At 44.7% G+C, this 13,270-nt stretch overlaps 1 protein-coding gene across 4 annotated transcripts in view; it reads right to left on the bottom strand.

Annotated features, from left to right (window-relative positions):
- The window catches only part of ANO1 (anoctamin 1), a 133,962-nt gene that overhangs the window by 25,385 nt on the left and 95,307 nt on the right, over positions 1-13,270 (bottom strand). For all 4 annotated transcript variants that reach the window (XM_019551995.1, XM_019551996.1, XM_019551997.1 and 1 more), the window contains 3 exons: positions 5,566-5,648; positions 2,536-2,547; positions 1,586-1,657 (listed from right to left, as the gene is read on the bottom strand). In XM_019551995.1, coding sequence (XP_019407540.1) covers positions 1,586-1,657; positions 2,536-2,547; positions 5,566-5,648 — 167 coding nt within the window. The remainder of the gene's footprint in view (positions 1-1,585; positions 1,658-2,535; positions 2,548-5,565; positions 5,649-13,270) is intronic.

The following is a 13,270-nucleotide window of genomic DNA, read 5'->3' as shown; positions in this document are numbered from 1 at the left end:
CCAAAGCAGGAGCAAACTAAAGTTTTAAACAGTATGACTAAATGATTCTTTTGCTCTTGACGGCTCAGCTTTTACTTCTCTGGTAACTTAGATGTCTCCACTCACTAGTGGTACAAGTTATTTGGTCTAAATGAGACTTGAATTTCTTGAGTAAGAGAGACTAGAAAGTCCTCTACATTTTTCTTGGGAAAGAAAAAAACCTACTTTTCAGGCCTTATTTACTCATCATAAAAAGGGCAGAAGCTCAAATGCTTTTTCTTTTGCAGAGGTAGTTTAAACAACGTTGCAAGTAAGGTATTCCACACTAAAAATGTTTTGTTTGTTTGCTTGTTTAATATTAAAGAGGCTAAGTTTAAACAGTTTATGTTATAGCCTATTTAGAATGCATCAAAACCAGATGAGTATCAACCTTTAAGAATAGTCAAGCCACACCTAAATATATGCACCTGAGAAAACAAAACAGAAAATTTAATCTTATTTTAAACTATTCTATTAAGGTGCCTGTTACTTGGGTGTCTATATGGCATCCGTTACTAATAATATCTTATATTTACATAGTTTCTTTTATTTTGATGGATCCCAACCTGTCTTGAACTCTAAACTTATGCTGATTTTCTGTAAAAACGACTAAAAAAGAATTGAATCATTCATCCTTAAGATGTAGCTACCTCTGGGGTGACATACAGATTTGTCAAAATAACACAAAATACGTTAGGATCAGAAGTGAGGGATACCTTATTGCTGGGGGATTATATTGAAAAAGGCAGAAAGTTTTACTGAAGCTGGAATCTGCCAAAGAATTTGGAGTTAGTACTATTAATATTAATTATTATCCTAGTAACAATAGAAGTGCAATGGGATATTTAATAGCCACAAATGTCTTAATATCTAAGCATAGAAAGCCAGATTCCAATCCAATGGCTGAATATTTGCCTTTTAGAGGCATTTAATAGTGCATTCCAATGCATCTGTGATGCCAGAAAAGAAATCTTTACTCCCAGTGAAAAAGCAGGGAGGAAACTCTATGAAGGTCTCTCAAATAATTTTTCTCTTTTAGATTCCTCTCATGCAGGAAAATCTGCAGGAAGGCATGAATTACCGTTCAGTTTTGCTCAGTCCTTATTCAGCCAGACACTGATTGGAACGTATAAAGCACCTCACAGTTTGGCCCAAATGATTAGCATGTTGTCATGATGATAGCTCAGAGGGAGAGAAAGGATTATTGAGACATTTTAATTACCTATAATACCACAAGACTCAAGATTCACTTAAGATTTCTTAAATGTTACCTAGCAGCCTAATTCAAATTTGTATTTTAATAGAGTTATTCAACTGTCATTCAACTTTGTCTAAATATTGAACATAGTTCTGTACTTGCACAGATCTAACATGCATGAAGTGTACACACTGACATACATAATTCATGGGTTCAGAAGTATTCACAAACTTAAATGTGATAGCATTATATTTTTTCTGTTTGTTTTATTTTTTTGTTTTTTCCAAAATCTTGGTCAGCCCACCACTGGAAATAGATTAGGTTTCAAAGGATTTTACCTGATTAAATACATTCATATAGTTACCATACCTCTTTATGTCTGTATTCTTTCCTCAGTGATTTTTCTAATACTTTAGCTTCATATTCTGCTCTTGGATGATCCTGTGAAATAACTTATACTTAATTGCAAGCAATGATATTGATTTCCTACTTCAGATTTGTGTGAAAAATGCTAATCAATGTCCTTCTTACTTCCAGCTGTTATTATTGGATTCTAATTTACTGGACATATTATCAGATGATTGCCTGTTGTAACTAAAACCTTTGAAGTCTGCATTGTTCTCAATTCTGTGCTATGGAAGAAAGGTTGAGCAGAGCCAAAAAGCTTTACAGAGCTTGTCAAAGATGGCAAATGTAGCCCCATGTAGGTCAAACTTAACTCACAGAAGTCCATAGTGAGAGACTACTGTTCACAGTATGTGATGCTTTATCTGGATTGAAAGGATCTTATTATACGGATAAAGAAGAGACTTTACATGCTGTTAACTGTAATAATCTCTGCGAATCTTACCTAACGGAGGGCAGCTATTATCTGTTATAATTTAGGTTAAACGTGTGTAGCACTTGAGGTCTTAGCGAGTTGACAATGAAAGTCTCAGACAGATTTAGTTTGGACACTCACAAACATGAATGAATTGTGGCAAAAGCCATAGGAAAGTATATTTTCAGTGAAAAAAGATATTGCATATCAGACTAGCCACATACATTGAAAAGAGGAGATGTAGGAAATAATCAGAAATACAGAGAGACAGCCAAAAGATTCAGAAAGTACACACAACAACGTACTGGATGGAAAACAGAATGCATTAAAAAAAAGTTCCAACCAATGGGAAAAAAGCAAGAAAGAATCATTGTAGTGGTAGTTCTAAAGAAAATTAGATGCTGGAAAAAAAAGAAATAGGTGACACCAAAAGATACCTTTCACCTGTTGATAGGTAATAAAAAAGGTAGAGCAATTACAAAAAAAAATATTTCCAAACCTTGACTGCCTCCTTCAGGGAACCAGAAAAACAAAACAAAACAAAAAACAAAACAAAATGAAAATATGATTACTTAACTGTTGCAAATTATACTGGCTTCATATATTTTTTTAAAATCACACAAAAGTAAATAGTAGGTACCGTGGATGGCTAGACCTAATCAGGGGAAAGCAGTCTGTTCTTGTGTTCTCACTGAAGGTGTACTGATAGTACTGAATATCGCCTGTACCAATAAGCCTTATTGAGTTTACTGAATAACTGTCCCCACCAAAACACCACCAGCTTAGATATTTCAGTATTTTTGCTTGCCACTTGTGACCCTGATTCAGCAAAACACTTAGCCACCTGCTTATGTTCCATTGGCTTTTCTTAAGTGGATGCTTGAATGCTTTATTGAACTGAGGGCGATGTTTACTAGAGTTGAGTGCATTGAAGGAAAGTAAAATACACTATATTAGCAGCTGCTTTCTCTGGTTGCACATTGCAATTACTGCAGAGTACTCTGAATGCAGCTATGAATGGAACAGCCATTGGAAAGATACAGTTGATCCTTTTCACTGTCGTGTGCTAATAAGATACCAAAAATAAAAGAGCAGTTGCCTCAAGGTTTCTAGCAAAGATATTTTCATATTCTCATCCAATATGATAGGTGCTGATCCTGCAAATGGTATGGGTACAGACTGCCTGCACCTAATAGGACTGTGGTCTTAGGGTGTTGTTAGACAATACCTTTCCCACATGTTAAATGTTCTTGAGATGGGAGTGTCTGCATGTTAAAGAAGGAAAAAGCTAAGTGTTCTGTGAGGATCTCAAAGTTATGCATCTTTGGGCAAGGACCAGCAACATCTAGCTGGTGTTAGGCAGCTCATGTTGCAGTGAAGTCAATCCGGTGCATAGAGCAAATGCCAGCAGTTTATGGTTCTCCAGTACCCAAGGATGCACCCGTCCAAACCCCACCAACCCCATGTGGACAATCTGTTATCCAGAATGCTACTGTCCTGGACTGACAGTGCCATGGAGAGTTGAGTAGCTGCTAATGACTAGGGAGACATGGTGGAGATGGTTGGGGGTGGGGGTCGATGAGTGAGGAGCTGCTGGGAAACTGCAGGGGGGGGAGGTGGCAGCTAAGCAGGGACCCACTGGAGAGCTGCACAGTTACGGAGCAGACTTGGCAGCTCCTAGCCATACCCCTGCTACCAGGTCTCTCACCACAAATAGATCTGTGCAGATTAGAGAAGGTATTAACCCTTAACGTATGACTGCTCACAGCACATACTAATTTTAATACTGCCTAACATTTGTCAGAGTTAGCATGTGTGAACTGTAACATGTAACAACACCCTTAGAAACCAAAGTTTCTATGAAGAATTCAATTAATAAAAGAAAACAAGTATACAATACTTATATCCAGCCTAACACGTAATATAACACATGATTTAATAGAAGGTCTATGAAAAACATGTTCACATGATTTAATGCATGCATGCTTGTTGCATATGTTTCAGGTATATCCAGTTTTCATGGGCAGCCATAATTTTAATACAGTGCCCAAAGACACAAAACTAAGAAATACAATTCTGACCAAAGAAAAAGTGTCTAGATTTATTGAAGGTAGTGGGGCTTTTAAAATGTTATGGAATGGCACAAATGAATTGCACAGCTAAGTCTGATATCAAGCTTGTTGAAGTCAGTGGTAAGAGCATCACTGTCTTCAATAGACTCTCATTCGGGCTCCTAGTGATAATCAGGGACCCGAGTTTTTCGTTTCCCACAGAAAAACAGCAAAAACAGCAGATGTTCCCTTTTAACCGAGAAAAATGCGGATTTTTAATTTTAACGGAAAAACCAGTGAATTTTCCAGTTTTGCAAAGAGTTCTCCACAGACTGGCAAAGTTCCAGCTTGCAAGGGGCTGGGGGGAGTGGAAGGAGGGCAATCAGGCAGAGGGCACCATGTGCATGTCCGTGCACACACATGCACATGTCTTCCAGGTAGCCTAGAGAGCAGTTTCCACAGGTAAGTCTGGTGGGAAGGAGGGGGGATTGAGGCCCCCATAGGGAGGGATGGAGGGAGGTGCCTTCCCCCCAGGGCCTCTACAACACAGTGGGTGGGACCCAGTGCAGCAGGACAGAGTGGGGGGGGCAGGGAAGCTCCTTGCCACTGCAAGCCCCACACCACCATGGTGAGTTGCTCCCTGCCCGCCCATGAAATGGTGTTTCATTTTAATCGTGGATTTTGGGAGTTTTAATCAGAGAATTTGCAATTTTTAAGCAGAGGAAACCAGAATCCCTGGTGATAATGTCAGAATGTAAAAAAATAAAATCATTTCTAATGGATGAAGTTTCCTCCCCCACACATTCTCATAGCTGCATATACATATCCATTTGAATATAAATTTAGCAGTCTTTTGCTTGAATTTCTCAATCCTTCCACTCTCAAACATGTTTATTATAAAGCCTGCCTAAAAGTTTCTGGCACATGCAGCAAACATTACCCGCACATTTGCATCCCAGTATTCCTGTGAAGTGTTCCATACATTTAAGCAATATTTTCCAAAAGATTTACCAAATTAGAGCTTGATCCTGCATCATTAAAGTTAATGGAAATGTTGGTGGTTTTTATGATAATATAACTTCATCAGCCTTGGTACAGTCATGCCTCACTCATAGCAATTTAATGCAAGAAGAATGAGTGTCTTAGCTTTTAGCTTTAAGCCTTTAGAGCTCTTTTTAGAGACAGCTACACATGAGCTATATATTCCATGTCTGCTCAAGTAGGTGTGACTTAATACCATTGTTTGTGGCTATACACTTCTATTTCTATGGAAACAATATGTGCTAGTAATACACTTGTATAAGAAACTCAAAAAATGTTCACAACAAGGATTTTCTTCTTTTGGATCAAAGAAGTACTGCAAAAATCTCTCTCAGTATTCCATTTAGTGATGTCTAGCAAGGAATCACTTAGATCTAATTATAGAAGCTAAACAAAATCATGAAATGACATAAATTCAAAATGACTTTAAAACTAACCTCCTCCTCTTCAAACCCAGTCAGATCCCATCTATAGTTGAGACGCATCTGTCTTCTCTTCCAGTGTTCCATAAATGTGGCAGCTGGAAATGCAAAGAAAAGAAAGACTTTTTTTTTTTAAGCATAATTATTTGGACCATTTACAAAGCCTTTAAAATCAAATTGTTCTTCAGAATTGCCTCAATATGTAAACCTCACTGCTTTGGCATGTTAGGACAAATTTATTATTGTTCACCCTTATGTAAATCCAGAGGCCCTTCACCAAGCAGAGCCAGTCTGATACTTTCAGGCTCTTAACTGTAGTCATCATACAGAGTCTGATCAGTAACATTTATCTGGGAAATAGTAAAGGCCTAACTCTCTGAGCTAACTCATTAGCTATAAAAACCAGAAGAGTTGCATCCTCTCATACACTCACAGATCTTGTGCTTTTACCTGCTAGTGGGTAGACAGATGGTTAATTAAGGATCTTGCAGAAATTTGGTGCCCAAACCCTAGGGAGGGAGGGAGGCAGACAGACAAATATTATATATTTTGTCAGGAACAATACTTCCAAGCTTCTCTGTATGTGGCTGCCAAGCAATCCAAATAGAACTGTGCTGTGTTCACAAACAAAAGCTGAATTATTTTAACTCGGGGCGGGCAACATCTGGCCCACCGACCACTTTCATCCCGCCTGTGGCACCCACCGATTAATTGTACCCTGCGCAGCCCTTCCACCTATGAGGGTGGGAGCGAGGCATCCACATATACACACGCCTCCAACACACCCTATTGCACCTCACTCCCACACTCTTGTGGGTGGAAGGGCCTGGCCTGGTCAAAAGGCAGCTTTTGGGTGGGGCTGCTGCTGCCACTGCTGCAACTGCTGGGGACCTGCTTGGCTTCCCCAGCATCCTGCTTGCTCCAGACAGCAGGTAGGGAAGTGGTGGGGGTGGGGGCAGAGCTGCTGGTGGCAGTGTGGAGTCTGCACCCAAGGGGGGCGCAGCAGTGTGGGCCTCAGGTGGGCAGAGTGTGGATGAAGGAGGGTGGGGGGCGTGGGGACCCCCTCCCCACACTCCTCCCATGGTGTTCAGCCCTGGCAGGCAGCAGTGGCAACAGCAGCAGGTGGGGGTGCTCATGCCCAACAGCGTGCAGGTCTGGCCAGTGCTGCACATTGTGGCAAGAAGTGCAGCCCCCGCTGAGCCATTTCTATCACCAGTGCTCCATGCCATGCACACGCAGCCCCCACACTTATGCAGCAAGGGCAGGAAACTCCATTCACTGGAGCTGGCCTCCTTTTCTGCTCCTTGTGCAGCAGAGAGCAGCAAAGGCAGCCAGCTCCAGCGTAGGGGGGCTTCCCTCTGGCCTCGCATGAGTGTAGGGGCTCCATGTGCATGACAGGGAGCACAGATGAAAGAGATAGCCTGGCAGGGGCTGTGCTCCTCACCACGATGTGCAGCACTGGCTGTGCCAGGCAAAAGCACCCTAAGCACCCCCAACTGTTGCTTCACTATGGGGGCGGTGTTGGGGGAGTCCCCAAACCCCCCACCCTCCTTCACACACCACAAATGCTGTACACCCACACTCTGCCCCCATAACCCCCCACATATACACAACCCCCCAAATACCCTATGCCCCCCTACACACACAGCCACACCCTTCACAAACTCTCAGCTGCAGCAGGAAGTGCCTACAGTGGGAAGGGGAGGGGCTGCTTTTGCCCTGTGCTGAGCAGCAGTTTCTCTCCCCACCACTGCTGCTCAGCCTGGATGGGCAAGCCTGGCATTGGCATGGGGCAAAAGCGGCCCCTCCCCCTCCAGCTGCCAGTGCTTCCTGCTGGCTTCCTGGAGCCAGCACCTCTGGTTTGTGTCTGGTCTGCTGCCATCGCCTGTCCCATGGGGCAGCCCAGAAGTGGTAGTGACACAGAGGATACACAGGGCAGCCCCACTCAGGCTCTGGGTGGATGCACCTGGAAGCACTGGCAGTGGGACAGGGAAGAGCTGCTTTCCCCCTGCACTGAGCAGCAGTTTCTCCCCCACCTCTGCTATTCAGCCTGGACAGGCGAGTCTATACCTGGTGTGGGACATGCAGGGTCGGGGCTCCGTGCATTGGTTCCTGCCTGTACCATGGGGCTAGGACCAGTGGCAGCAGGAAAGGAGCTGCTGTGGCTGGGCTGCCAAGAAGGGCAGTCCTGCTGCAGAGCAGCCCCAGCCTCGCTGCATGCCCAGGGAACGGCACCTCGGCCTGGTGGGACTGAGGGACCTGCTGGGGCCAGACAAAGCCCCTCTGCAGGGCAGATTTGCCCAGCCCACAGTGTCTGGCCATGCCCCTGTCCAGCCGCTGGAGTGGCAAGGGGGGAGCAACCATGACGGGACAGGGCTCTGGCCAGGAAGGGGCTCGTGCTGCCAGACATTATGACAGACTGCTGTCCCCACCAAGGACCCTGCCCCCTCCCACTGCAGTGGCCCATGGGGGGCACAGCCAGCCTGTAGGGCCCCTTGATGGGGGCAGGAATGAGATTATTCTCCTTCCGTCATTCTACGAAGGGTACATCAGGGGCCTATTCCACCACAGGAAGCAAGCGCAGTGGCAATGGGGGGAGAACAGACTTGGCTACCAAAAGGGGTAGAGGGGAGACTAACCTCTCTCCCTGCCCCCTCTGCCTCAGGGGCCATGGTGCCCAGTACTGCAGCAGGAAGGGGGAGCAACTGGCAGTCCTGATGGTTGGACAGGGAGGAAGGAATTAAACCCCTCTCTGGTCAGTTCAGCCCAAACTGGCCATGCCCCTCACCCCCAGCCACAGCTTCCCTGCATCTGAGGGTGCCCTCTAGCACCCCGGCTTCTGGCCTGAGCAATTGGAGGCATGTCCCTCCATGTCTGTTCTGTTACAAACCCATTAACTCTCTGCAGGTTATACTAAAATGTATAAAATGCAAAGGTTGAATCAGGCTTTGGCTTTTTGAATGTCTGCCCCTAGTCTAAATGGGTATGCTGCTTTAACTGGCAGCATTGAAACTGTTATACTGGTTCACAGGTGTCTGTGCTGGTATAATTTATTCCCACAAGGGAAAAGAAATAAGCAGTATTAGTATAGGCCACTTTCATATTGCTATAACTGCATTCACACTTGGGTTTCAACTGCTGTAAGCATCTCAGGGTGTGTAGAGAAGCTACATTTTTGTTAAATGAGGCCCCTACAGCCATAACACAAACATTCATGGCACTTTTAAAATGGTAGATGGTGCAAAAATTTAACCCCTCATCTGATGTAGTATCAGACAAGGGCGCTCCAGGGCACAGAGCCTTAGAGAACCTGCATCTCATGTGGCTTTGCAGGGCTCAGCAAAGCCTCTGAAAACCTGTCTCCTGCCTGCACAGCCAGGCATGGGGGAAGAGACTCCCCACATCCCATCTCCGTCATGCGTGCCCCAGCTACCCGTGTTGAAGTCTTAACAGGAGCTACCATCCAGCAGGGTCCTCCTTTCCTCCTGCCCCTGCATGAGCATACTGACAGTATCAGAGACTGCTGCACCCGAAGCTGGGGGATGGTTGGGAAATGGACGCCCCCTGCCTTGTAGACCTGGCATGGCTACCTCTGCTGGGGTCTTAGGGGGAGTTGGACTTGGTTTGCACAGTGGGGGAGGGGGGTGGTCTCCCTCCCCCCCCCCCCCTCCGCTCAAGTATCTTGACAGCAGCAGAGGCTTGCTGCACTCAGAGCTGGGTGGGGAGTGGGGGGTGGAAATGAAGCCTCCCTTTCTTGTGGGCCCAGCCTGGCTGCTCCTACTGGGGCTTTGAGGGGAGGCCTCCTGGGAGGCTGCTGGAGTGCCTCCACCTCTGGCTTCAGCCCATGCAAGCAGCCTGTGAGCCTCCCCCACCCAAAAGGCAAACTCTGGTTGGGTTCAATAGCTTGCTAATTCATGGCATTTTTTGTAAAGCACCATAGTTAGAGCACCTCCCTGACAGGCTGCTGGAACTTTGGTACATACCCTCAGTAACTCACGGCATCCCAACTGAGACAGTTATACCAGTACAAAAACTATGTGTAGACAGAAATATGTTAATCTGTGCTGGAAAGATGGGTAAAGATGGAGTCTTTTAGTGGCTGTTGTAAAGGAAGCCATGATGTAGTTGTAAACGAAGCCATGATGTAGTATTAATTTTAATTTTAACTCAATAGACTTACAGAAAAGAAACACTGTGAAAGCAACTCCTCAAGTTACAACAAAGTTCCACTATTTATCATTCTATCTGCCTTTTGTGGTTAAGGAAACCCTCAAAGGACATACTTTCATGTTGGGAATAATTTAGACCTGTGCAATAAATAATTATGAAAGAAGTGAATCTATTGAGAATGGCAAACCCCATGAGAGTTTCTCTATAGTGAATAGAAGCAGATGTTCTCAGCAAGATTTGCCATGATATTCAGTACAACACTGCAGGTAAGAAGGACTAATACAAAGGAAAAGACACCAGTATGATTGGAATCAGATTAAGCTGAAGACATTTATCAGTTCTTCATGTGAAAATCTTATGTACAAAGCCCAAACCTGAACTCCAATTACATTTCTTGTGCTTCTTGTAAGTTGGAACCATTATAATTATACTATTAAACTGACTATGTCATAATCCTGGAATTCTCTCCCTTTCCCTGTAGCTTTGGGAGTTCTTACATTGCGGTCTCTTTTTACATAGAGCAAAAATATGGAAAATGAAAGACACATTGTTTCTTGCTCCTACTAGAAGTCATTTTACAGGACTGACTTACAAAAATATAAAATGAAAATATTACATCTGAAACACAGCCAGCTCTTAGCTCAGATGAAAAGCAGCAAGTGAATGTGCCAAATACAAAGCAGTAGCAAGGGGCTATTTTTTTGTCAGACATACATGCATTTTCAGGTTTTTTCACCAATGCAAATATAACTTAAAGGTTCTGGAAGATGGGTTTCTAGATTACTTACACCATCTGGATTCTGAGTGGTTCTGGAATAGATTTCATACCGAAAGAAAAAAACAGGTTTTATTCCTTTGGAAAAAGTTCAGTATTACTTTATTTCAGTCCTGGCAGCCAGCAAGAGAGAGAGAGCATGCAGTAGCCTATTATTCTGGCATTTCTGGCTACTGATCCTTGCTGCCAGGATTCTATCTGCATTTTATATTAGGCAATTATCAGTTACAAATAGAAATAACCCTAAGAGCAGGAACCAGAAGCCAGACCCTCTTCTCTGAGGTGTGCTATAAGTATAGGCCATAGAACCACACATCCTTTTTCTTTGTCTCATTCTAGCTCTGTAACTCTTGCCTTCCTGGCTGCGCAGAGGCCCAGATTCAACAGGAGGGGTTGAGAATGCACTCACCTAGGATATTCTATAGGTAGGCAGTTATGACACACTCCTGGGCTAAGTACAGATAGTCAAAAAGCCTGAGATTGAATTGATTCAATCCTTGCAGGTTAGTCTAAGCTGCATAGATTGAACAACAAGCAAGTGAACAGACATTCACTTTTGATTTCAGAAATGCAGCCACATACTTGCAGTGGCCCAGGCCAGAAGCTGGGGACTGCTAGAGCGTATGTCCCTGCTCAGCTGGAGCGGACAGCTTGGGTCAAACTAGCCTGTCCACCCTGTGGTGGGGGCAAGGGGAGGGGGAAGATTTGTGGAGGAGGTTCAAAGCATCCTGAAATGCTAGATGACTGTAAGTTAACCTGAATCTGGAGGGGATCTGGGACAGAAATTCAAGAAATTGATTTAACCTAAATTAGTTACGTCTGATACTACATCCATCCAGATTAATCTTAAACCAGTTTTGGCTATTTTGAAAGTGGTTTAAGTGCACCAAACTTCTGCTGTGTTACATATTTGAACCAGTTTCCTATCACTTATAGTGGTTTATGTGGAATTTCTGCTACTAGCCCTGGGGAGTAATACATGCTACTTTAAACTCCCTCAGGGTGAGGAGGGTCTGGAAGCCATGTCTCCCAACACTTGGGTACTTTGAACACTATGTAAAAGGTGGTCATCGTCATTACCGCAAATGCATTTAATGTGAATTAGCAATGCTTTGAGAACACCTAACAGTTTGGATCCCTCTGGGGACTTAAGCATCTCCCTAGCACCAAACAGGATTACAATAAAGTTTAGGAATCAGGCCAAATCAAACTGGATTACTTCTGTGCATGCTTAGAAGCCCAAGTCTGGGTGCCTAGGGAGCACAGCAGTCCAATTAGAGGAACTGCCTGAGCTTAGATACCTATTGAGTTTGGTGTCTTGGGGAGCAGAGCCAATTTGGGTTCAAGTTTTGACACTTAGGTGCCTAAATTCCACATAAGTACTATTAGTTCCTTTGAAACCAAGTTTGTTTGGGCCCTTAGGTCCTTAGGCCTTACTTTAAAATAGAGAAATTCAAAGTCAAGAGAGAATACTGGAGAGAATTTAAGTAAGTCGAAGCATATAAGTAGAGCTATCCAAGTCAATGTCACTATTTGTACAATTAAAGTTGGTATATGCTTACCTTATTTTATTTATTTTGGTATTAGCATAGGAGTGGGCAAAACATGGCCTGTGGGCGAGATCTGGCCCACCCAGTGATTTTTTCTGGCCCACAGTGGGTCTTTTGGCCCCCGTACCCCAGGTTCAGGGCGTAGCCTGGGCCATGGTGCATGTAGCCAGTCCTGCTGCCCTTACATGTGCAGAGGGGCTGAGGGGTGTGCAGCAGCCAGACTCACTTCCCAACAGCCCTGGAAATGGCAGCTTCTTCTAGCTGCCACTGCTAACTTCTGCCACTACTGTAAGACCCAGCCCCACTACCTTGGCACCCCAGCCCATCCAGCCCATGCCAACTGCTGGGGACACTGGACAAAGTAGGTGGGTGGAGGCTTCATGGAGACCAGCCCGGGACCCACACAGGCAGGGCAGATGGGATCGGGCCGTGGCATCTAGGAATGGGGTGGGCAAGTGAGGCCTTGGATCAGGATTGGGAATGCGATTGCAGGGCAGTAACAGCATGCAGCCGGGGCCTGGGGCAGACACATAATCTGCTGCCCCTATGCCCCCTGCGATGGGTGCCAGTTCCATGGACAGGGGCATACAAGGAGCCTGCCTTGGACCTCAGCCCTGTCCTGTCACTGCCTTGTGATCCTGATCCCAGCCCTGTTCACCTGCCCTGCCCCCAGATGCCCACTTGCAGCCCGATCCTAAGGCCAAGGGTGGGGCAAACTACTTAGGGAGTTTTGGTGAGCTGTTGGTGGGGAGCAGTGCAGACATGCAGACACAGACTGCAACAGATCACCAAAACTCCCTAAATGGCCCTCCAGCCCAAATATTTGCCCATCCCTGTATTAGGGCCTTTATTTTTCTGTACCTCAGTTCTACAGGTCTAAACATTTTCCCTGATCCATACAGGTGTGAAGGTTAAATTAAAAAAAAACATGTTTCATACAATGGAAATAGAAGGTATATAAATATTCTAATATACAAGGGGATTTTTAGTTCCTGCCCCCTGAAGTTGTGTATGCAAAACCTGTTGTTACACTGGCTTTGTACAGCTGGAAAAATTATCCTTTTAATAAATTGCATGCAGTAACACTAAAATGGACAAGAACAGTATTCTGTTAACTTGTGGAACACAAGTTCCACAAGGGTGAGTGGATGAGAACAGGATGGGTTTCAACACTGACAAGTGCAAGGTGATGCACCTGGGGAGGAAGAACCAGCACCATACCTAC

This window comes from Crocodylus porosus, unplaced genomic scaffold, assembly GCF_001723895.1.
Source record: "Crocodylus porosus isolate Cpor-Errol unplaced genomic scaffold, CroPor_comp1, whole genome shotgun sequence".
Lineage (NCBI taxonomy): Eukaryota > Metazoa > Chordata > Crocodylia > Crocodylidae > Crocodylus > Crocodylus porosus.
Note: the sequence above shows the minus strand (reverse complement) of the source record. Positions and strands in the feature narration are given on the sequence as shown.